This window comes from Ornithodoros turicata, chromosome 2, assembly GCF_037126465.1.
Source record: "Ornithodoros turicata isolate Travis chromosome 2, ASM3712646v1, whole genome shotgun sequence".
Lineage (NCBI taxonomy): Eukaryota > Metazoa > Arthropoda > Arachnida > Ixodida > Argasidae > Ornithodoros > Ornithodoros turicata.
The window spans coordinates 32099186-32125954 of NC_088202.1; the positions used below are offsets into that span (position 1 = coordinate 32099186).

Sequence of the window (26769 nt, forward strand, 5' to 3'; positions counted from 1 at the left end):
AGCAGTGGTCTTCATGCATTACTGCTACGGTCATTAACCGTGAATAGAAACCTAGCCAGAGCAGCTGATACACAGAGAGAACATAGCCCGTGTGTGTTTGTCTTTTCCACCGCAGCCCTTGGGTTTCCTCCCTGATGGCTACACATGTCAGGGATAGGTTTCAGAACCGGTAGTTCCCGCCAAGTGTGAATTGCTTTTCAGGGGATCATCACGCTGGCAGATGAAACATATGGTTTAAATTATTTGCAGGACAGGAATTGCGCAGCTTCACACAAATACTACTACTACGACGTAAGAGTGGTTTAAAATCTATATTTTTTGTGTTCCTGACATTATCGCACAAGATGTAGTATCCACTATGATCCTTTATGTGGGGGGTATGTACAGTGCAATCAACAGATGCTATTTACAAATCTGTGTTTTCTACTGTGTTGAAATGGGGTAGTTTGTATCTGAGAGCCATAGTGAAACACAGGCCGTCGAGAAACATGGCAACACATTGCAGGGACTCTGGATGCTCCCTAAATTTCCAGAACACACAGCTCAAGGCAGCGGTTAAATAACAAGTGGTTAGAGAAATCCAAGATAGTTGCATCCGTAAGCAGTCCGCTGTTGGATTTGCTTCTGTCTGAGATACGTTATCTCAAAGGGAACGCACGGACACACTCAGAATGATACTAGGGCTGCCTGTGAAATAGAATGAGGAGAGGGGAAGCTTTTTCTTGTCTGTTATTCTATTGGTTAAATTGTCATTTTCTTAGCAGCATATGTGTGTATATTCCAGAGTCTGCTAATAGATATATCAGTTTAGAGCTAGCCGTCGCATTGTAGATGTCTCATCGTGTCCTTGGTTGCTTGTGATTCATTATGGCCATGCCTGCTAATGCAAAAACAGAAAACAAAAAAAGACAATAGAAAAACACGGAAACAGCGACCTAAAAAGCTGCCTGTTCTAGTGCTCACATGGAGGCAATGCAATGAGGTAACATGTTCCATTCATGAACTGTGCATAGTAGTACATATCACAACGGCAACCGATTATTCAGATTTTTCTTGAAGTACTTTGTTTTTTTTTTTAGCTTTGTTTGCACAGTCTATTATTGGAGCTTTATGTGATTCCCCTCTTCAGATACTTTAAGATTGCTGATGCTGTGCAGTTTGTTAATTTTGAAACTGTACTGTGCTGAGGTACAAAAACAGAATTGTCATATCTGCATTTGAGCACATAGTAATAATTTGTAAGTACTTTACTTGTTCACATTAATATTTGCACCAGGTCACAACATTGTTGATTTATGGAAAATGTAAATAAATATATTTATTTGCTTGCCAAACAATGCACAAATGTCTTCTTTTCTAGTGAGATATTCCTTGTTCACCAGACATAAATGTGGAAAAGTTAAAGGGGCACAATGATGGTAGAGTCTAGCGTTGCTTTTTGCCACTTCACGTATATGCACTGTTATTCGTGTGCACGTGTAGGAATAGGAAGGTAGAGGATGCGCATAAAATATTTCGTATGCAGCCACACATATGGTTCAGAAGATTAATTAGATGATGTCCAAGCATATATAATTGTGCTTCATGTGCAATGGGTATGCTAACGGATTGCTTCAATGAAGCCTTTTTATTTATTTTTTATAAATTCTTTTTATGAATGTTATTTTTGATTTTATATAAATTTCATATTACATATTGTGTACTTATATTTTTATAAATTTTATACTAAAAACTCAAGTTACACGGCCCCTGTAAGAGTGCCCTTTGCAAATGGTTTGGTAACGTGTCTCGAACTGTAAAGGTAAGAGGCAATCGAGAATGCGGCAGACAAGGTTGCAACTTACATATTGCTTATCACGTCCTACATACAAAGTGCTTTGTACAGTAATTCCTGAGCACGGAATTAATCCTGAGGCTGGCCAGTGGTGTCACCCACGACGACAAGTCACATAATTGCCTTTAATACTTTTACACCCCATGGGCTGAGTTGTGAATTGAAAGAGCACTCTACAGAAGGATAAGGTGCACCTGATTTCTAGGATCTATGCTATGCCCTAACTCTTCAGACACCACATTTCTAAGTGGCAATATGTGCTCTGGTACTTCTTTTGCGTTTGCATAGTGTGCAACCACATGGCTACTGGAGCTTTCGTGTGCATGTTTTTGTGCGACGGTGTTCATTACAAACAATATCCAGATGTTAGACATAAAATGCAGTAGTTTGTAGCGTACCACACAACGCAGCGTGACATGGGAGTGCGTGATTCAAAGAAAGCTTCTGGAAAATGCACAGAATCCCACAAAAAGTTTAAAATGTGATTTGAATTTCGTTTTACGTCTTTCGTCGTTACATACCATCGTCGACGCTGTTGCACATTTGATAAATCGTACGTAAAACTTGTCCCAAAGCAGTATGCTGCTTCTCAAATACATAGCACAATTTTCCTGCAGTAATAAAACGCTGTCGGCATTTTCTTGCTGACACGGCTGTCGAAACGTCAGCCTCTACAATGGGCAAGTGCTGTAAAGGGGCTAACGCAGACGCGACTTGATACAAATTGTACGTGCTCACAAAACACAAACGACGAATTCCAGTCACAACATCGCACAGAGGTTGGTTCGCGAATGAGTTCGCAGCTGCTGCACTGTTCACTTATCGCGGAACGGTGGAACGTGGAACCCAGCTGTCCGCCATCTTCAAGCACAGATACGTGAAGCCGCGAGAAGCCGTAGCTGAAATCCACTGACAAGTACGAAGGCGCATACACGTCACAATGCCCGTTCGGGCGCATCTACGTCATAAAAATGGCTGCGCCCATGTGTGTTTCGGAATGAATTACCTATTTGTTTGACATGGTACTGTACCGAACTGAGAGAATGAAGGTGTATTTTGGGGAGAGCTGGATGTGGGCTTTCAGAATATCACAACCGTTTCGACTATTTGGGATATCGGCATAGCTGACCTTTAAACAGTGTGACTGCTTCGAGAACGTCCACTGTGATGAGCCAGACGGCGTATGCATAGATTTCCACTGTTGGATTAAATTGTTCGCCAATTGGTTACTGGTGTTCGCCTCGTTCCTTCCACAAAGCAATAGTAATTAGGAGTATATTTGGACGTAATGTTACTTGTGCATTTCTCTGACGACATTCCGCAGGATGAGACTGTGGATAATTCGAACACCTGGGATTCTTCAACATGTTCAGGAAATCTCCAACACACGGTGCTGTGCCCCAAAGTACCCCACAAGTACCCCGATTATAGATTATTTTTCCTACCCGCAGCGGCCATCACAAAACCACGCTAAAAAGAGAAATGCAGAAACAACATACCAAAGACTGGTTCCTTCTTGTTTTCATCGATGTACTCGATGATGTTGTATCGCCTGCGATTCATACGTGTAGAAGTGGAATACACGATACAATGACAACACTATTCTCTTTCCGATTCGTCAACCCGTATGATTTCCCACTGTACTCACCTTGTGATTAGATATGCGATGTCTACATCTGGCATGCTGCTGATCCTACGTTTCTCCATGAAACCTTTAAAATTCTCAAGCGTTACTTCACCATCCACTGATCCATTGAGTGAGTTATTTCCCGGTTTGAGTCCTAACAATGTGTTGGATTCTTCCTGAGCCTGCAAGCGACGCAAAACAGAACTAGAAAGGGAAGCGTTATACTTTCCTTTTCTTTCTTTTCTATTGATTTACTTCATTTTACTTTCAATTTTCTTATTTATTTATATTTATTTAGCTATATTCTTTTTTCTTTTCTTTTTTTTTGCTCTAGGTGTAACCTACAGATATTCATACTTATGGTCGTTCACTTCGAATAGAGCATTTCCCTACGTTCTAATGGAAGCGTGTGTCTAAAGGAAGTACAGCGTGGGTGCAGATAAAGTAGCCTCACATTTATGCACGTAAGGCGTTCCCTGCTTACCGCATGAACTGCCGATGTCGCGGGATGACCCATTTATCCGATGAAAGCGAACAATAAAATCGTTGTAAATGAACTCCACGTAACAAAAAAGTTCTCCATGCAAACGTTGCTCTCCGTGCATCCCAATTTTCTGAGTTAAGGCGGAGATTTGGGCAAGTTGGTACATAACTAGGTAGAAAACAGCGCAGAGACGGGACACGAAGAAGAACCAACAATTTTCCCGATTTTCCTACGCAGAAGTCAATGTGGTGGTCCCGGCACAGTCGCGTCTAGCTACCGCTAGCCGTACCAGATCTCGTTTTGTTTCTGTGTAAGTGGCACCCCACCGGTAGGGCGATGCGACTCTGCTACACTGCCATTTCCCATTGGAAACATACCAAGTGCGCGTTGCTAACGATTTCATTGCTATTGCGCAAAGTTTGGTTACCACGATTTCTTTTCTCGATTTGCACTGCATAAATGCACCGTCGGAGGACGACGCCGGAAGCTCGTACTGTATGCAGGGAACGCGCTACGTGCGAAAATGAGGGCTATTTCATATGCACCCACCCTGTAGAAAACAGCGAATCCTTGCCAGCAGAGACGCGGGAGCTATGGAAATGTGGATGGGGCACGCCGGGATCGGTGACACATGCTGACAGGTCAGCGACCTATAAAAGCGCACCGGCCCACCACGCCATGCTCAGCAACTCATCAGTACACGTATATTATGTTCTCCAGGCGCGTATCACTTTCAAATACTATTTTTAAATAACACTACTTAATACCATTTATTAATACTTTTTTTTGTCTAGCGGGAGTGAGGAGCCCGGATATCTTGACCCTCCACGTTTTGTCGTCATATAATGCTACAATTAACCTTCGCTATAGTGTATGTGTGATATCCAGTGTCAATTACGTCAGCACCGCCGCAAGGCTTTGGAAGCTAGTCCAATATCACTGCGCTGCTATTCCCTTGATATACTACCTAGTGTTTAAGTTCTCGGCTGCGCGGCGTACCTTTGTGTTGATCGCGTTTCACTCTCCCTTTACGAAATAAAGTTCACGCACAGAGAGCACGACGTTGCAGGTGCTACGCCGTGACTCGAAGGCATACAACTCGCCATAATGTCTGTGTGCTTCTATACTTACGCCATCCCGCGACTACGATATTGGCGACGAGGATGGGATGAACCATCCAGTGTCAGTTACGTCAGCACCGCCGCAAGGCTTTGGAAGCTTATCCAATGTCACTGCGCCGCTATTCCCGTGATATACTACCTAGTGTTTAAGTTCTCGATTGCGCAGCGTACCTTTGTGTTGATCGCGTTTCACTCTCCCTTTACGAAATAAAGTTCACGCACAGAGAGCACGACGTGGCAGGTGCTACGCCGTGACTCGCCATAATGTCTGTGTGCTTCTATACTTACGCCATCCCGCGACTATGATATTGGCGACGAGGATGGGATGAACCATCCAGTGTCAGTTACGTCAGCACCACCGCAAGGCTTTGGAAGCTTATCCAATATCACTGCGCCGCTATTCCCGTGATATACTACCTAGTGTTTAAGTTCTCGACTGCGCGGCGTACCTTTGTGTTGATCGCGTTTCACTCTCCCTTTACGAAATAAAGTTCGCGCACAGAGAGCACGACGTTGCAGGTGCTACGCCGTGACTCGAAGGCATAGAACTCGCCATAATGTCAGTGTGCTTCTATACTTACGCCATCCCGCGACTATGATATTGGCGACGAGGATGGGATGAACCATCCAGTGTCAGTTACGTCAGCACCGCCGCAAGGCTTTGGAAGCTTACCCAATATCACTGCGCCGCTATTCCCGTGATATACTACCTAGTTTTTAATTTCTCGACTGCGCGGCGTACCCTTGTGTTGATCGCGTTTCACTCTCCCTTTACGAAATAAAGTTCGCGCACAGAGAGCACGACGTTGCAGGTGCTACGCCGTGACTCGAAGGCATAGAACTCGCCATAATGTCAGTGTGCTTCTATACTTACGCCATCCCGCGACTATGATATTGGCGACGAGGATGGGATGAACCATCCAGTGTCAGTTACGTCAGCACCGCCGCAAGGCTTTGGAAGCTTACCCAATATCACTGCGCCGCTATTCCCGTGATATACTACCTAGTTTTTAATTTCTCGACTGCGCGGCGTACCTTTGTGTTGATCGCGTTTCACTCTCCCTTTACGAAATAAAGTTCACGCACAGAGAGCACGACGTTGCAGGTGCTACGCCGTGACTCGAAGGCATACAACTCGCCATAATGTCTGTGTGCTTCTATACTTACGCCATCCCGCGACTACGATATTGGCGACGAGGATGGGATGAACCATCCAGTGTCAGTTACGTCAGCACCGCCGCAAGGCTTTGGAAGCTTATCCAATGTCACTGCGCCGCTATTCCCGTGATATACTACCTAGTGTTTAAGTTCTCGATTGCGCAGCGTACCTTTGTGTTGATCGCGTTTCACTCTCCCTTTACGAAATAAAGTTCACGCACAGAGAGCACGACGTGGCAGGTGCTACGCCGTGACTCGCCATAATGTCTGTGTGCTTCTATACTTACGCCATCCCGCGACTATGATATTGGCGACGAGGATGGGATGAACCATCCAGTGTCAGTTACGTCAGCACCACCGCAAGGCTTTGGAAGCTTATCCAATATCACTGCGCCGCTATTCCCGTGATATACTACCTAGTGTTTAAGTTCTCGACTGCGCGGCGTACCTTTGTGTTGATCGCGTTTCACTCTCCCTTTACGAAATAAAGTTCGCGCACAGAGAGCACGACGTTGCAGGTGCTACGCCGTGACTCGAAGGCATAGAACTCGCCATAATGTCAGTGTGCTTCTATACTTACGCCATCCCGCGACTATGATATTGGCGACGAGGATGGGATGAACCATCCAGTGTCAGTTACGTCAGCACCGCCGCAAGGCTTTGGAAGCTTACCCAATATCACTGCGCCGCTATTCCCGTGATATACTACCTAGTTTTTAATTTCTCGACTGCGCGGCGTACCCTTGTGTTGATCGCGTTTCACTCTCCCTTTACGAAATAAAGTTCGCGCACAGAGAGCACGACGTTGCAGGTGCTACGCCGTGACTCGAAGGCATAGAACTCGCCATAATGTCAGTGTGCTTCTATACTTACGCCATCCCGCGACTATGATATTGGCGACGAGGATGGGATGAACCATCCAGTGTCAGTTACGTCAGCACCGCCGCAAGGCTTTGGAAGCTTACCCAATATCACTGCGCCGCTATTCCCGTGATATACTACCTAGTGTTTAAGTTCTCGACTGCGCGGCGTACCTTTGTGTTGATCGCGTTTCACTCTCCCTTTACGAAATAAAGTTCACGCACAGAGAGCACGACGTTGCAGGTGCTACGCCGTGACTCGAAGGCATACAACTCGCCATAATGTCTGTGTGCTTCTATACTTACGCCATCCCGCGACTACGATATTGGCGACGAGGATGGGATGAACCATCCAGTGTCAGTTACGTCAGCACCGCCGCAAGGCTTTGGAAGCTTATCCAATGTCACTGCGCCGCTATTCCCGTGATATACTACCTAGTGTTTAAGTTCTCCACTGCGCGGCGTACCTTTGTGTTGATCGCGTTTCACTCTCCCTTTACGAAATAAAGTTCACGCACAGAGAGCACGACGTTGCAGGTGCTACGCCGTGACTCGCCATAATGTCTGTGTGCTTCTATACTTACGCCATCCCGCGACTATGATATTGGCGACGAGGATGGGATGAACCATCCAGTGTCAGTTACGTCAGCACCACCGCAAGGCTTTGGAAGCTTATCCAATATCACTGCGCCGCTATTCCTGTGATATACTACCTAGTGTTTAAGTTCTCGACTACGCGGCGTACCTTTGTGTTGATCGCGTTTCACTCTCCCTTTACGAAATAAAGTTCACACACAGAGAGCACGACGTTGCAGGTGCTACGCCGTGACACGAAGGCATACAACTCGCTCTAATGTCTGTGTGCTTCTATACTTACGCCATCCCGCGACTATGATATTGGCGACGAGGATGGGATGAACCATCCAGTGTCAGTTACGTCAGCACCGCCGCAAGGCTTTGGAAGCTTACCCAATATCACTGCGCCGCTATTCCCGTGATATACTACCTAGTGTTTAAGTTCTCGACTGCGCGGCGTACCTTTGTGTTGATCGCGTTTCACTCTCCCTTTACGAAATAAAGTTCACGCACAGAGAGCACGACGTTGCAGGTGCTACGCCGTGACTCGAAGGCATAGAACACGCCATAATGTCTGTGTGCTTCTATACTTACGCCATCCCGCGACTACGATATTGGCGACGAGGATGGGATGAACCATCCAGTGTCAGTTACGTCAGCACCACCGCAAGGCTTTGGAAGCTTATCCAATATCACTGCGCCGCTATTCCCGTGATATACTACCTAGTGTTTAAGTTCTCGACTACGCGGCGTACCTTTGTGTTGATCGCGTTTCACTCTCCCTTTACGAAATAAAGTTCACGCACAGAGAGCACGACGTTGCAGGTGCTACGCCGTGACACGAAGGCATACAACTCGCCATAATGTCTGTGTGCTTCTATACTTACGCCATCCCGCGACTATGATATTGGCGACGAGGATGGGATGAACCATCCAGTGTCAGTTACGTCAGCACCGCCGCAAGGCTTTGGAAGCTTACCCAATATCACTGCGCCGCTATTCCCGTGATATGCTACCTAGTGTTTAAGTTCTCGACTGCGCGGCGTACCTTTGTGTTGATCGCGTTTCACTCTCCCTTTACGAAATAAAGTTCACGCACAGAGAGCACGACGTTGCAGGTGCTACGCCGTGACTCGAAGGCATAGAACTCGCCATAATGTCTGTGTGCTTCTATACTTACGCCATCCCGCGACTATGATATTGGCGACGAGGATGGGATGAACCATCCAGTGTCAGTTACGTCAGCACCGCCGCAAGGCTTTGGAAGCTTACCCAATATCACTGCGCCGCTATTCCCGTGATATACTACCTAGTGTTTAAGTTCTCGACTGCGCGGCGTACCTTTGTGTTGATCGCGTTTCACTCTCCCTTTACGAAATAAAGTTCACGCACAGAGAGCACGACGTTGCAGGTGCTACGCCGTGACTCGAAGGCATACAACTCGCCATAATGTCTGTGTGCTTCTATACTTACGCCATCCCGCGACTACGATATTGGCGACGAGGATGGGATGAACCATCCAGTGTCAGTTACGTCAGCACCGCCGCAAGGCTTTGGAAGCTTATCCAATATCACTGCGCCGCTATTCCCGTGATATACTACCTAGTGTTTAAGTTCTCGACTGCGCGGCGTACCTTTGTGTTGATCGCGTTTCACTCTCCCTTTACGAAATAAAGTTCACACCCAGAGAGCACGACGTTGCAGGTGCTACGCCGTGACTCGAAGGCATACAACTCGCCATAATGTCTGTGTGCTTCTATACTTACGCCATCCCGCGACTATGATATTGGCGACGAGGATGGGACGAACCATCCAGTGTCAGTTACGTCAGCACCGGCGGAAGGCTTTGGAAGCTTATCCAATATCACTGTGCCGCTATTCCCGTGATATACTACCTAGTGTTTAAGTTCTCGACTGCGCGGCGTACCTTTGTGTTGATCGCGTTTCACTCTCCCTTTACGAAATAAAGTTCACGCACAGAGAGCACGACGTTGCAGGTGCTACGCCGTGACTCGAAGGCATAGAACTCGCCATAATGTCTGTGTGCTTCTATACTTACGCCATCCCGCGACTATGATATTGGCGACGAGGATGGGATGAACCATCCAGTGTCAGTTACGTCAGCACCGCCGCAAGGCTTTGGAAGCTTACCCAATATCACTGCGCCGCTATTCCCGTGATATACTACCTAGTGTTTAAGTTCTCGACTGCGCGGCGTACCTTTGTGTTGATCGCGTTTCACTCTCCCTTTACGAAATAAAGTTCACGCACAGAGAGCACGACGTTGCAGGTGCTACGCCGTGACTCGAAGGCATACAACTCGCCATAATGTCTGTGTGCTTCTATACTTACGCCATCCCGCGACTACGATATTGGCGACGAGGATGGGATGAACCATCCAGTGTCAGTTACGTCAGCACCACCGCAAGGCTTTGGAAGCTTATCCAATATCACTGCGCCGCTATTTCCGTGATATACTACCTAGTGTTTAAGTTCTCGACTACGCGGCGTACCTTTGTGTTGATCGCGTTTCACTCTCCCTTTACGAAATAAAGTTCACACACAGAGAGCACGACGTTGCAGGTGCTACGCCGTGACACGAAGGCATACAACTCGCTCTAATGTCTGTGTGCTTCTATACTTACGCCATCCCGCGACTATGATATTGGCGACGAGGATGGGATGAACCATCCAGTGTCAGTTACGTCAGCACCGCCGCAAGGCTTTGGAAGCTTACCCAATATCACTGCGCCGCTATTCCCGTGATATACTACCTAGTGTTTAAGTTCTCGACTGCGCGGCGTACCTTTGTGTTGATCGCGTTTCACTCTCCCTTTACGAAATAAAGTTCACGCACAGAGAGCACGACGTTGCAGGTGCTACGCCGTGACTCGAAGGCATAGAACACGCCATAATGTCTGTGTGCTTCTATACTTACGCCATCCCGCGACTACGATATTGGCGACGAGGATGGGATGAACCATCCAGTGTCAGTTACGTCAGCACCACCGCAAGGCTTTGGAAGCTTACCCAATATCACTGCGCCGCTATTCCCGTGATATACTACCTAGTGGTTAAGTTCTCGACTGCGCGGCGTACCTTTGTGTTGATCGCGTTTCACTCTCGCTTTACGAAATAAAGTTCACGCACAGAGAGCACGACGTTGCAGGTGCTACGCCGTGACTCGAAGGCATAGAACACGCCATAATGTCTGTGTGCTTCTATACTTACGCCATCCCGCGACTATGATATTGGCGACGAGGATGGGATGAACCATCCAGTGTCAGTTACGTCAGCACCACCGCAAGGCTTTGGAAGCTTATCCAATATCACTGCGCCGCTATTCCCGTGATATACTACCTAGTGTTTAAGTTCTCGACTACGCGGCGTACCTTTGTGTTGATCGCGTTTCACTCTCCCTTTACGAAATAAAGTTCACGCACAGAGAGCACGACGTTGCAGGTGCTACGCCGTGACACGAAGGCATACAACTCGCCATAATGTCTGTGTGCTTCTATACTTACGCCATCCCGCGACTATGATATTGGCGACGAGGATGGGATGAACCATCCAGTGTCAGTTACGTCAGCACCGCCGCAAGGCTTTGGAAGCTTACCCAATATCACTGCGCCGCTATTCCCGTGATATACTACCTAGTGTTTAAGTTCTCGACTGCGCGGCGTACCTTTGTGTTGTTCGCGTTTCACTCTCCCTTTACGAAATAAAGTTCACGCACAGAGAGCACGACGTTGCAGGTGCTACGCCGTGACTCGAAGGCATAGAACTCGCCATAATGTCTGTGTGCTTCTATACTTACGCCATCCCGCGACTATGATATTGGCGACGAGGATGGGATGAACCATCCAGTGTCAGTTACGTCAGCACCGCCGCAAGGCTTTGGAAGCTTACCCAATATCACTGCGCCGCTATTCCCGTGATATACTACCTAGTGTTTAAGTTCTCGACTGCGCGGCGTACCTTTGTGTTGTTCGCGTTTCACTCTCCCTTTACGAAATAAAGTTCACGCACAGAGAGCACGACGTTGCAGGTGCTACGCCGTGACTCGAAGGCATAGAACTCGCCATAATGTCTGTGTGCTTCTATACTTACGCCATCCCGCGACTATGATATTGGCGACGAGGATGGGATGAACCATCCAGTGTCAGTTACGTCAGCACCGCCGCAAGGCTTTGGAAGCTTACCCAATATCACTGCGCCGCTATTCCCGTGATATACTACCTAGTGTTTAAGTTCTCGACTGCGCGGCGTACCTTTGTGTTGATCGCGTTTCACTCTCCCTTTACGAAATAAAGTTCACGCACAGAGAGCACGACGTTGCAGGTGCTACGCCGTGACTCGAAGGCATACAACTCGCCATAATGTCTGTGTGCTTCTATACTTACGCCATCCCGCGACTACGATATTGGCGACGAGGATGGGATGAACCATCCAGTGTCAGTTACGTCAGCACCGCCGCAAGGCTTTGGAAGCTTATCCAATATCACTGCGCCGCTATTCCCGTGATATACTACCTAGTGTTTAAGTTCTCGACTGCGCGGCGTACCTTTGTGTTGATCGCGTTTCACTCTCCCTTTACGAAATAAAGTTCACACCCAGAGAGCACGACGTTGCAGGTGCTACGCCGTGACTCGAAGGCATACAACTCGCCATAATGTCTGTGTGCTTCTATACTTACGCCATCCCGCGACTATGATATTGGCGACGAGGATGGGACGAACCATCCAGTGTCAGTTACGTCAGCACCGGCGCAAGGCTTTGGAAGCTTATCCAATATCACTGCGCCGCTATTCCCGTGATATACTACCTAGTGTTTAAGTTCTCGACTGCGCGGCGTACCTTTGTGTTGATCGCGTTTCACTCTCCCTTTACGAAATAAAGTTCACGCACAGAGAGCACGACGTTGCAGGTGCTACGCCGTGACTCGAAGGCATACAACTCGCCATAATGTCTGTGTGCTTCTACACTTACGCCATCCCGCGACTATGATATTGGCGACGAGGATGGGATGAACCATCCAGTGTCAGTTACGTCAGCACCGCCGCAAGGCTTTGGAAGCTTATCCAATATCACTGCGCCGCTATTCCCGTGATATACTACCTAGTGTTTAAGTTCTCGACTGCGCGGCGTACCTTTGTGTTGATCGCGTTTCACTCTCCCTTTACGAAATAAAGTTCACGCACAGAGAGCACGACGTTGCAGGGGCTACGCCGTGACTCGAAGGCATACAACTCGCCATAATGTCTGTGTGCTTCTATACTTACGCCATCCCGCGACTATGATATTGGCGACGAGGATGGGATGAACCATCCAGTGTCAGTTACGTCAGCACCGGCGCAAGGCTTTGGAAGCTTATCCAATATCACTGCGCCGCTATTCCCGTGATATACTACCTAGTGTTTAAGTTCTCGACTGCGCGGCGTACCTTTGTGTTGATCGCGTTTCACTCTCCCTTTACGAAATAAAGTTCACGCACAGAGAGCATGACGTTGCAGTTGCTACGCCGTGACTCGAAGGCATACAACTCGCCATAATGTCTGTGTGTTTGTATACTTACGCCATCCCGCGATTATGATATTGGCGACGAGGATTAACCAGTTTGCATCTTTGCTGTTCGAGTAGACCTGCATTTACAGAGCACTCACCGTCATGCCAGTTTACAGCAATATTGAGCAGTTCGACGGCGACGCTTTTGCGTGGACTGACTACCGGGAAAGGATTCAGCAGTACTTCGAAGCTAACAACGTTGCTCAGGACAAGCAACGCGCTGTCTTTTTGACATGCTGTGGAAAGCAGACATATGCGTTACTTCAGAGCCTCCTTGCGCCTGCTGCACCGTCTGCCACGGCACTTTCCGCCATCCTGGAGGCGTTGGATAGTCATTACTCTCCAAAGCCGTCACAAGTGGTCGCTCGCTACAAGTTCAACACAAGGGTTCGTCAGGAAGGCGAAGCCAAAAGTGATTTCATTGCGGCGTTGAACAGATTGTCGGATGATTGCGAAATCGGCACATTTCAGTACAGTATGCTACGTGATAGAATTGTGTGTGGCATTAATGACGCCCAAATGCAGACACGTCTACTCGAAGTGCCAGATCTTACCCTAGCCATTGCAAAGAAGACTGTTGTCGCAATTGAAGCTGCACGAAACGATTCCAGAACGCTGTCCACACACTCCGTGGGCACAGCTGCAAAATTTGTGACGAATAAGTCGACAGGAATAACGTTTTACCGCTGCGGTGAGAAGCATTTGGCGACACAGTGCCGACATCGTAACACAGTTTGTCATAGTTGCGGAAAGAAAGGTCACCTGGCGAAAGTTTGCCAAGGAAAAGCAAACAAGAAGAAAGAAAAGAAGCAACAAAGAAAAGAATTGAGACCATGTTTGTGTTTGTCTGTTATTGTCCCTACCTCTCTCGGGTTTTCAAGTCATGGAAGAAGAAAGAACAGGTGGAAGACAAGAAAAAGTCTGACAAAAAGAAACAAGTACATGCTGTTGAAGATCCATCCGAAGACGAAGAAGAAGCTACTTCTGTGTCTCAAGTGTTCGGTCTCTGGAATGCGTCGGATCGAAGCGATCCGTTTCGCGCGCACGTCGTCCTTGATGGTCTTCCGTTGGAAATGGAACTCGATACAGGTGCTGGAGTATCTATCATTGGCGAAAATGTTCTGCGCAAGGTTCTTCCCCAAGCAAAGCTTGAGACTTCCATCGTAGTATTGCGAAGCTATTCTGGTGAACTAACTCGTGTGAGAGGATGCGTGAACGTTCAAGTGAAGTTCCGTGACAAGCAGGAGTGCTTACCACTCTACGTGGCGCCGGGTTCTTGTCCAAATGTTTTTGGCCGCACTTGGATGAAAGCTTTTGGCATGGCTCTGCAGCAGAGGACACACAAGTCTACGTGGTCTCAACGGTTGAGGACGTTATTGCTAAGCATCAAGACGTTTTTTTCAGATACTTTGGGTACCCTGAAGGATATCACAGCAAAACTACAAATTCAGGACGGTGCACGCCCAAGATTCTTTAAACCGCGTGCAGTGCCGTTTGCTCTTCAAGACCGAGTCGCCGAGGAGCTACAACGTATGCAGCGTGAAGGTATTATCGAACCAGTAAAGACGTCTGAATGGGCCGCGCCCATTGTTCCTGTCGTCAAACGCGATGGACGTGCAAGAATTTGCGGTGACTTCAAGATTACCGTAAATCCCGTTGCCGTACCTGAGAAGTATCCGATTCCAAGGGTTGAGGAACTGTTCGCTAAGCTGTCAGGAGGAAAGAAATTCAGTAAGCTTGACCTCAAGGATGCTTACCATCAAATACTGCTGGTCGAAGAGTCCAAGAACCTGGTGACCATCAACACTCAGAAAGGGTTGTATCGGTACGTAAGGCTGCCGTTCGGTGTTTCTACGGCACCAGCGTTATTTCAACGAATAATGGAAAACCTGCTGCAAGATCTGCGTGGCGTCATCGTTTACTTCGATGATATCCTTGTCACTGGAAAGGATGACGACGATCACAAGAATAACTTGGATATTGTACTGCGAAGGCTTGAAGAAGCTGGACTACGATTGAAACTTGAAAAGTGCATTTTTATGGCCCCTAGGGTGCACTATTTAGGTCACATAATCACGGAAGCGGGGTTACATCCTGACCCAAAGAAAGTAGAAGCTGTGACGAAGGCGCCAGCGCCAACGAATGTGAAAACGTTGCAGAGCTACCTGGGGCTGTGAACTATTACAGGAAGTTTTTGTCTGATTTGTCGACAGTACTGCATCCTCTAAACAAGTTACTGGGGAGCAAATGCGCCATGGACTTGGGGCACCGAGCAACAGCTCGCTTTCCAAAAAAGTAAGGACCTCCTAACGTCTGCTAGGGTCCTAGCTCACTTTGACCCCAAGAAACCTTTGGTGTTGGTATGTGATGCATCGCCTTAGGGCGTGGGTGCTGTACTTGCGCACCGTCAACTGTCAGGTGAAGAGCTTCCTATTGCATATGCGTCAAGGAGCTTAATGCCAGCAGAATGTAATTACAGCCAACTCGATAAAGAGGCTCTGGCCGTAATTTTCGGCGTTCTGAGGTTTCATCAATACCTCTGGGGTCATTCATCGAAATAGTGACCGACCACAAGCCACTGTTGGGACTTTTAGTGCACGATAAGCCTGTACCTAATAACTGTTCACCCAGGCTTCTTCGCGGGCCCTGACGTTATCATCTTACCGCTACGAGTTGGTCTATCGACAAGGAAGCCGCATCGCACATGCCGATATACTGAGCAGATTGCCACTACCTACTGAAGCTCTTCCCGTGGAACGACCGCCAGAGGTGTTCCTGTTGGAAGGAGTCTACCCAACTGTTTTATCCGCAAATGTACTCGCTCAAGCCACGTCAAGAGACGTCATTGCATCCAACGTTCGCCACATACTGTTGTCAGGCGGCAAATTACCTGACGTCACTGACTGCAGGCCTTACCAAAGGCGTTTTGATCAACTGAGCGTGCAGGATGACTGTATATTTCTCGAAAATCGTGTTGTCATTCCTCAAGAGCTACGTGCAAAGGTTCTCGACTTGCTTCATGAGAGCCACCCTGGTGTCACAAAAATGAAGGCTGTGGCCCGCAGTCACGTCTGGTGGGATACACTGGACGAAGATATTGCTGCGAGGGTACAGAGATGCATGACACGCCAAGAACAACAACGTGAGTTCAGACGTGTCCCTATGACGCATTGGCCTTTTCCAGAAAAAGCATGGTCGCGCTTGCATATGGATTTTGCAGGCCCTTTTAAGGGGCATTACATCTTCATCCTTGTGGACGCATTTTCCAAGTGGGTAGAAGCCGAAGTTGTTCCATCACCATCCGTGGAAGCTACTATTTCTTGTCTACGTTCTATCTTTGCGAGACAAGGACTCCCGATCTCGTAGTGTTGGATATAATGGACCAGCATTTGTATCAGCAAAGTACACAGAATTTCTGAAGCGGAATGAAGTAAGAAAAGTCCTAATTCCTCCATATCACCCAGCATCGAATGGGGCTGCTGAAAGGTTTGTTCAAACAATTAAGAACAAGCTTAAGAAGGTAAGCACAGGTGATTTCAAGGCGCAGGAATCTTGCGCACTATCCAGCTATCGAACAACGCCGCACGAGATAACCGGTGCATCTCCAGCAGAACTCTTGTGCGGAAGAAAACTCAAGACTGTTCTGGATAATCTCCATCCGGACATGCGCACCACAGTACTTCGTAAGCAACTGCGCAGCAAACTTTTGCATGACAAAAGCGCTCGTTTCCAGAGCGTCTATCGTCCTGGGGATTCAGTGTTCGCAAGAAATTTTCAACCTGGACCAACTTGGGTCCCTGCTGTTGTCACAAAAGCACAAGGACAGTTGTCTGCTGTTGTACAGCTACCTGGGGGAGTTATTTCCACCAGGCACCAAGATCATCTACGATGGGACGGATAGCGATCAGAACCATCATCAGACAGCAACGCTGGAGCAGAACAATCGCAGTTGTCACCGAGTGTACCACCAGCTGATTTTCAACCTGATACCGTGGAGAATCATGGGTCATGTCCAGACGGCAGTAACACTTCAAGTGATAGTGCGGTGACACCGTCACCTAGACGGTCGACACGAATCAAGCGTCCTGTGGACAGATACTGCCCATTGTTGGTGCTGATGACATTTTGTCTTTCTCGCTTTGTTTTCCTATATAACGAGTGATGTAATGCTTATACGTAAGTCAGGTGTTGTGCTTTCTTTTCGGAGGGGGGTTTGGGTTCGAATCCCATCCTTGTCATCATGGCGAGTTGTACGCCTTCGAGTCACGGCGTAGCAACTGCAACGTCGTGACTCTAAGGCATACAACTCGCCATGATGTCTGTGTGTTTCTATACTTACGCCATCCCGCGACTATGATATTGGCGACGATGATGGGATTAGAACCATCCAGTGTCAGTTACGTCAGCACCGCCGCAAGGCTTTGGAAGCTTATCCAATATCACTGCGACGCTATTCTCTTGATATACTACCTAGTGCTTAAGTTCTCGACTGCGCGGCGTACCTTTGTGTTGATCGCGTTTCACTCTTCCTTTACGAAATAAAGTTCACGCACAGAGAGCACGACGTTGCAGTTGCTACGCAGTGACTCGAAGGCATACAACTCGCCATGATGTCTGTGTGTTTCTATACTTACGCCATCCCGCGACTATGATAGTATGTAACATGATCTTCAAGATGGTACCCCGCCACCCCCACCCCAGAAAGGTCCTGGCATAAGAAAGAAAAAACAAAGACAAAGGCCTGACGTCCAAATTTCAATTCTGCTATATTCCAGAGTGATTGTGCGAAGTTATAACACGAAATGCAGCAAATCGCACTTGAAGAATAAAAATGGCGGTATTGCGAAGAACGAATTAGACGATGTTCCCCAGATGCAGAACACTGCTCGGCTATATTTGCAAAGCATTTTACAGCGACCCCAGTCACTACAACTTCAGCGTTGTGCAACACGTCGCCGTGTGGGGAACACTGTCTAAACTGCACTTTTCGCATCACCGCCATTTTGCTTGGTCTGACTGCTCAGTTACTTTACTTGGGATTATAACTTTGCGCTATAACTTATTATATGCATTATAAAATCGCTCGAAACCGCCAGTGCTGGGTACTAATAGGACGAGAAGGAAAGACACGACGACACAAGCGCTGAACTTCCACACTCTTAAAAATGTACTTCACCGCATAGCACGCTCCTGGCCATCCATCATCTCGAATGATATCGTTATCTGCCCTGATTTGTTGAAAACGGGAGGCGTACGCCTTTTTTGTGACAATTATGAACAGCATAAGTGTCGCAAAAAAGGCGTACGCCTCCCGTTTTCAAGAAATCAGGGCAGATAACGATATCATTCGAGATGATGGATGGCCAGGAGCGTGCTATACGGTGAAGTTCATTTTTAAGAATGCAGTCTCTGTCCAGTAATTTTAAACAATGTTTCAACAGGCCCAATTGATCACGCTACTTCATGCATTATAACTTTGGCATCATAACGATGGGTGTTCGCTAGGAATTTACCGGGATTGAATTGCCTTCAGTGCTTTATATGTAAACAACGCAATTACCTGCTTGAGTAAATGTTGAACACGTAATGACCGCACCCCTCCACTTAGGTTAATCGTTATACACCGTATATGGCAATGGTATGCTTCTACTGACATCCGCTACGCTGTCTCCATAGCGGCGGTTAATGACTCGAGCCATGCATCTGTGTGATTGTGTTGTACGCAGCCACTACTCTGCGGCACTGGTCAACACCTCCTAGATACTTCTACTATGCTCCTAGATACGAAGAAGTATCTAGGAGGTATTGCACTCGTCCCGTCACATCAAACTTTTTCATTTTCCGCTCCAGACAATTTCCACACTACTTCGCCTCCCTTCTGTAGAGGCCTCGCCTCAATGCAGTTCTTATTCAAAAGACAGGATTCAGATACAATAAAAAAGAAGTTGTCGAAAATTTGAAAACAGTTGAGAAACATGGAGCAGACAAAAGACCGCAATGCCATAGGACCGGATCGGATACAACGATAGACGATTGTGCTCGGTATATCATGGCGAATGTTGAGAATGCATGTACGTTGTGGCCAAAATAAAACGTACACTGTTAAAACAGAACTTCACCACATAGCACGCTCCTAACCAACCATCATACCAAATGATATCATTCTGTGTCATGATTTGTTCAAAACAGGGGGGAGGCGCCTATCTGGGACAAGATAATCTGTCCCAGATAGGCGCCTCCTCTCATTTTCAACAAACCAATGCACAGAATGATATCATTCGGAATGATGCACTTGTAAACTTCACAAGTATGACACAGAAGGTTTCTAATTTTTATCTCAAGTAGATTTTTTAAAATAATTAGGGGTCACTCTTAAGTGAAAAATCATGTATATATATATATCAGTTAAGCAGATATATCAGTTAAGCAACTGAAGCGGTGTTGCGACATGGCAATAAACTTGCGTCCCTTGTTATAGGTAGCTGTCACTTTGAGCGAATTAACGAATTATCATGTGCTTTTCTATGCTGCTGCTGCTTAACCCAGGGGGGTCGGACTCGCTCAAGAAAGCGTGACCACAATGGAGCTGTCATCCGTTGGTCATGGAAGGCGTTGCCTTCCGTTGGCTGCTCCATTCCGCTAAACTTGACGTGCTCTTTTCCCAAATTCATCACTTGCTATCTAAATTCGGTGTACTATGTGGGTATCTTATATCTATTTGTTAAACAAATAAGCAGTGAATATTTTCCCACTACATCACTTGCTTGTGTGCTGTCGTTCGTTCGTCACTTTGTTATCACGAAACTCGACAGACCAGAGCATGGAATGGCGGGTGATTTCGTTTTTGCCATTTCCGGTTCCCGCTTCGTAGAGCAGCATGAAGATGACGGTTTACTGTTTGAATTCATCTTTGGATGACTGTTGCTTCCGGAAATACATGCCTACATTCGTTAAGATGGGTAACGATTTATTGATTTCGCTCGCAAAGCACACAGACGCCACTTCAACACGTCATAGGCGGTAAACCTCTTCATCCGTGTCGGTGGAAAGCGAAGGGATGACTGTGTCACAGGTAATCTCATATAAAATATGATCCACGTTTGATACGATGTTTACCTTGTGATTCCGATAGCACAACTCATTTCTGCACGTATCCCGAAGGTTCGTACGCACTCAACGCAATTCGTTTCCCCCACTTCCCACGGCTTCCCTCGCTTCCTACGCTATAGACGTCGCTCCCTCCATTGGCCCGTTTCCCCGTTTGTTATCCCACCTGACTACACAGGGTTGGCCACACCCGGAGCAGCTCCGCTGTAGATAGAGGGCAGGAATTCGTCCTCTAACACTGTCCATGACCAACAGATGGCTGCGCCTGGGCGGTCACGCTCGGGGTTACGAGAATCCCATTAACGGCGCACCAAGTACGATCTCTAGAGTCTTCCTATATTAACTCTATGGCTTAAACAACATACAGCACCCAACATATTGTGTCAAACACGGTTCCACATTGTGCTGTCTGCTTCGAACCACCGAAAGCAAGTCAAAGTGACTGAGCATCACAATGCTCAGTTATAATGTGAAATGTGCGACCTCGGTAGTCCAAACAACACGAATGGCGGTGATGCGGTGACTTGAGACGCTACACCCAGGACAGCGACGTGGCGCACGCTACTGAAGCGACTGAGATCGCGGGAAGCTGTTCTGCAATAACAACCGCTTGAGTGTTGCGAGTCCGGGGAGCGCTGTCTCAGCTTGTCTTCGCCACGGTGCTTCGTTTGCTGAATAGCGTGCTGTGCGCCATGTTCTCCTTCGTCCAGAACATCGCCTCAGCTACTGTTGCAGTTGGAAAGTCACTTGATGACGAATAGACAAAAAGTAGCGCGGAACACGGAGCGGCGATCGTCTTAACAATATCCCAGTGCGTGCGTCCAGTTCGTCGTTGGTGACTGTTATCGCCGCCCGCTTCTCCTCATCACTCGCGGTGCCCCGCTTTAATGATTACTTCAGGACAGGTCAGCTCCCCCCACAAGCCCAAAGACATCTATGATCGGCTTAGGCTGCCGTATGACGCCCCTGAATCACAACGTAGCGCGCCAGCATGCTAAAGACTGACTTATGGCGTCGCGAAACACACGTCATAGACAACGTACTTAGAACGCGTTCACGTTTTTCAAGCAAACACGTAAAATATAGTGTAATCGTCTTGCCTATATGCGTCCGCTCTTTGGTGTCCACAACCTTCTAGTATGCCCCACTTACAATGTGTGGACTACAGCCTTGGCTAACGGAGATACACCACTGTGACTGCAGCTCTTGTGTTGTCTCCGGGGTACAGAATATTTCCAACACGGAATTTATCCACATTTCCGTTTTATGGCGGAGCACGGAGCAAGCTGTAGAGACACGTGCGAACCCTAGTACCGCCCATCACAGTTGTCTCAAGCTGCCGTTACCTGCGTTGTATCGTTGACCAAGGATTGACATCGTCTCCCCACGTGAAGACACTTGTTGCCAAAGCTTCAAGCCTGGTTAACGTCCTTAAGCATGTCGCAGGTGCGTCCTGGGGCCCCTCCAGCCGCGACTTTCACCGAGCCCATACAATCCTTCTCTTGGGCAAGCTACGGTATATCCCTATCCTCCATGGAATCAGCCCTACCAAAGACCGAGAGCTTCTCAACCTTCAAGCCCGCAGCCTCCGTGTGTGCCTAGGGGTCCCTCGGACAACGGAGACCCGCTCCGTCCTCGCAGAAGCTAGAGAACACCCTATTCCCACTCTACGGGACTCAACCCACCTGCGCGTATACGCCCGCTGTCTGACCCACCCTTCCCATCCCCTTGGTCAGATTGCAGAAAGCTGCCCTGCTTCCACCTTCGGTACTGCCATTGTCCGCCTAAAGGATTATCTGCTGCCCACGACACCTACTCCCTCCTTTGCGCCAGCTATGTGGACCCGTGAACGTCCCGTCATTCAACCTGCAATCCCGGACCTTCCTCGAAAACACGAAGCCCGTCCTCTAGTTGCCCATCAGCTTTCGCTGGCACATATCAACTCTACCTACCCTTGCTGTCGTCAAATCTTCACAGATGCATCTGTGATGCGTGACACGTCAGGGGCAGCCTTTTACGTCACAGACCACGAACAAGCCTACACGTTGCCCTATCCTGTGTCCTCTACAGAGGCGGAACTGTATGTCATCCTCGCAGCCCTAGAATACATTGCTGGCCTGCCAACTGAGAAGTCCTGGGTTGTCCTCACTGACAGCAGGGCGTCCCTTCTTTTGTTGTCTTCCCGCCCATCATACGTGACCTGCCCAGTATGATCATCCAGGCGTACAATCGGCTCAGTACAAATGGTCACGTTGTTTCTCTGCAATGGATTCCCGGGCATGTGGCCTATCCGGTAACTCACGCGCAGATGTGGCTGCACGACGTGCTGCACAGACTGCGACTCATGCCACTGTACATCTGGCCCTTACTGTTTCTGCCTGCTGTATGTCTGTACGCCGCCGGTGTGCTGCTCGTGCCCAAGCATTCAGAGCTGAGGCTGCCTCATACAACAGTCACCTGCAATCAATCGACCCCCCAGTGGACTTCTTTATTACGTGCGCTGCATTCGTTACGAGGAATCGCTCCTTCAGCGCCTCCGCCTAAACGTCGCAGCACCCCGCTGCATCTCTTCAAAATGGGTCAATCTAGCACACCCCTCTGCACTATCTGTGGCGTGGTGGCTGATATTCCCCGCTGCATCCTACACTGCCGGCAACACATTCTGCACCGTGACGCCCTCTGTAGTCGTGTATCCCAACTTGGCTACGGCACTATAGCTCTGGCGACCTTACTGGGTCCCGTTCTTCAGCCGACCCTGTGGTCTGCCACGACTGCGCTCCTCCGCTTTCTCCACGCTTCGAACCTTGTCAACGGCTTGTGATTGTGTGACTGTGTGTGTGATTTTTCAGTTTTAGTTTTATGTGTTTTTTGTACTTCCTTTTTCTTTTCTTTCCTTTTCTTCTGTTTCTTTTCCTTTACTTTTCTACTTTTTTTTCAAATTGCAAGCTGACCTCTGTCTGGCTGACCTTTCCTTTCTTTTTTTCTTAATAAACATATCCCCCCCCCCTAGTACTGCTACAACAACAACATGCGCTCGGTGAACGATCAAACAGCGCCACCCAAAAGGTCGCCCATGTTCTAGAAGAGTAACATTTGAAAACATGAATTAGCACGAAGTTGTTGATTGATTGATTGATTGATTGACTGATTGTTTAAAAGAAAACCAGAAGCGAAGTTGTCTTACTGTCCGGTGCAGTGCTATAAGCCTGAACCGTATCCTAGGTGTAGGGCCGACGAACCTCAGAGTAACCTAGAGAAAGAGAAATCAATAAAAATTGCAAAATGAATCATCATGCAATAGATGCACATCTGTGCGGCACGTGTGTTATAAAGTGAACCCGAACTTTAGGACCTAAATCGACTGTTATTTAGTTATGAGCAATTTACATTTTACAACACTTTGCGTGGCTGACACTTAAGGAACGTCATGTAACCTTTGGCGTTACGGATTGATCTAAATTTAAATTAACGTAATCGACAGCTTTTTAATTAACATCTAATTTAGCTAAAAATTAATCAAAAAATTAAAAGTCACTTCAGTAAACTTTACGCCCAAAACTTCGCGGATCTTTCCGGCGGGGAGAGCACCTTTCAATTCGTTACGTAATTTGCGCAGCGAATCGCGGTGAGGAATATTTACCCGAAATCCAAATAATTGGGATGAATCAGTGGTTCAGCAAAAACTAGGGTTTAAAACCGTGTAGCCCAGGGGAGCAGCCTAGTAAGGTCACGTGCTTTGGTGAGCCAATAGGAATTCACGATCGCGTCTGCTGACAACATATTTGTTGTGCACTCATGGCGTGACACTGAAGGATAATCTATCTTTACTGAACACTATATAACGTGTCACGCACAGTATGTAATGGACCACCGATATCAACACAAAACTACCGCTTTCATGGTCGTTCATAAAGTCTTCTCTCAAGTTGGATTTCATATAGTTCTGCATACCTCAAGCACGCTTAAACCACAACGTTACAATGCATGGTCAGCTGCTGTCACTGTTTTCAATATAAATCTCGATTATGGTAACAGCGATCCCTGAATTCCAAAATATGCCTGCCGACACTATATGCGGCTATAGAGAGGAAAACGTGGGAACGAGAACAGTTTGTGTTGCTTGATTAACAACAACGGTATAAGGGGATCACAGGGAGAATGTAATGATTAAGGGTTTGCGCGGGGGTAAGTAAATTCGTACCTGCACCCGCAGATGTGCCACCCGCAACCGCTACTCGCGGCGTCTGATGCGGGTATACTCGCACTATACCTGTGGACGCAGAATGGGTACATCCCCACCACAGCTCTGACCGCAGTTACCTGCAACTTGCAGTGACACTGAATTTCTACTCAGAAATAACAGAACAGCGAAACAAATCAGAAAAGTGAACGCATTTCCACGAACGCGTGCTGTTTCGCTTAATGTTCGGTGTCGAGTTTGTTTATTTGTGATACTTAGATGAAAGCACAACAACAACAACGATTATATTCTGATGATGAAGTGGTTGGTTCCACTCTAGGTGTGGAACGCTACGCTAGCTATGGGGTCTAACATGAGTGATGACGATGATGAGCTATGAGGAGCGATGGCGATCCTGATCGTGATGGTGGGAATGTCCGAGGGCGCTGTCGGGTTCACAATGAGTCCTTTAGGTCAGTCGCCTAAAAAAACTAACTACATGACGTAAGTCCGCCCTCGAGTGGGCCGCAGTGTCCGAAGGGCCGAGGATGCACGACAGCCAAAGGTGGCAAGCTGTGATTGCAGTGTACACATCTCGTTGATATAAGCCCGACAGCGCAGGAATGTGCGCTACGTTGGCCAGTACACCACGCTCGCTGCAAATAGGGCTAGCCTCACAGCCGGACGTTCTTGGCCATATGTTGCTCAACCGTCAAATGACTAATTACCTAATAATCGTTAATTAACTTTTTAACTTTTTAATTATAGAAGCTACGAAAGTGTCCAATGAGAACATCTGTTCCATTCGGTGACCTGATATCGTAGCCATTTTCAGAACAAAAATCCGTTCGGTAGATCGTCCGCAAAAAATTCGTGAAGGAACACCATTTTTTTCTTTATTTTGTTCATTGCGCATCTTCAGAGACGCTTCTTTCCTTCACCCAAAGTGTGAGAGCTCAAGAACAGAAAGTCTAGAACAGCGCTTTTCTCCACGGATATCTCCATTCCTGTCTGGAGTAAATTGAGACGAATGGCATCTAACGTTCGCTGTAGACGCTGACGGAGCGCTGGACGGGAAGTGACTGTAGTCCAAATACAGATATAATCGGCAGTGATGGCCAGTAGTTAACTACATGTAGTTAAACTACCTGATTGTAGTTAAAAAGTAATTATCAACTACTTGCAGAAATGTAGTGGCAACTACTAGTTAAACTACTATTTCGAGTCGTTAACTACAGTAGTTAGGTTACTGCAGGCGCCAACTACTTCCGAGTTTGCCGCAAGCTTTACGGCACGATTGTGCTTCCGACTTTTACCTTGAGCTACTTGTTTGATGAGAACGGAGGTGCAGAACAATTGTGCCGTGCATGTGTACTAAATCTTCACTTTTATCACTGCTCGTGATTCATATTTAGGTGTCCAAGAACACTATAGAATGGGATTGGTGTTGATGGACAACGTTAAGTAGTTATAGATGTAGTTAAAATATATTGCAGTAGTTAAAGAAGTAGTTTTAACTACCTCACCTGGAAAGTAGTTGAACTACTAGTTAAACTACTCCATCGCGAAGTAGTTAGTAGTTAAACTACTGTAGAAGTAGTTAGTGGCCATCACTGGTAATAGGCATACAGGGACAAGTTGACTTTCCGCTGAATGGAGGTTCCAATGCCCACCATAACGGCATTAAAAAGGAGCGGACTTACGATGCTTCCTTGTGCTTACCCCCCTACGACGTGGGGAACTGCTCTGTGTCATCTTGTCTCGTCCGCACGAAAATACAACACTGACTGAGGAAATCAGCGATCCAAAGCAACGTTGTACGTGAGAACGCAGCGCTGTATAATACATGTAAGATTGATGTATGACTGACGGTGTCATAAGCTCTCTTAACGTCAAGAAATATAGTGGCCGAGATCTTCCCTCCTCGTCGTGCCTCATCCACCGACGTGACCAGGTCGATGACAGAATCTATCGAAATGCGGTGACGTCGGAACTCAGCTTGTTCTTGAGGGAAGAAGGCACGGGTTTTGAGCCACCACTCAATTATACACAAGACCATTCGTTCCATAAGTTTCCCCAAGCAGCTAGTCAAAGTTAGCGGGCGGAAGGATGCTAATTGCGATGTGTGTTTTCCTGGTTGTAGCAGCGGTACCACTTCGCTGACTTTCCAGTGCCTAGAAACCTGCCCGTGCCTCCACGGGTGATTGCAGATATCCAGTAGTGAATGAAGGGAAGTAGGGTCAAGGTTTCGAATCAC

At 47.4% G+C, this 26769-nt stretch overlaps 1 protein-coding gene across 1 annotated transcript in view; it reads right to left on the reverse strand.

The window, feature by feature from the left end:
• The window catches only part of LOC135383310 (A disintegrin and metalloproteinase with thrombospondin motifs like), an 88207-nt gene that overhangs the window by 40150 nt on the left and 21288 nt on the right, over positions 1–26769 (reverse strand). Inside the window, exons 7-9 of the mRNA XM_064612824.1 lie at positions 23517–23582; positions 3483–3643; positions 3334–3386 (exon numbers count right to left, since the gene is read on the reverse strand). Coding sequence (XP_064468894.1) covers positions 3334–3386; positions 3483–3643; positions 23517–23582 — 280 coding nt within the window. The remainder of the gene's footprint in view (positions 1–3333; positions 3387–3482; positions 3644–23516; positions 23583–26769) is intronic.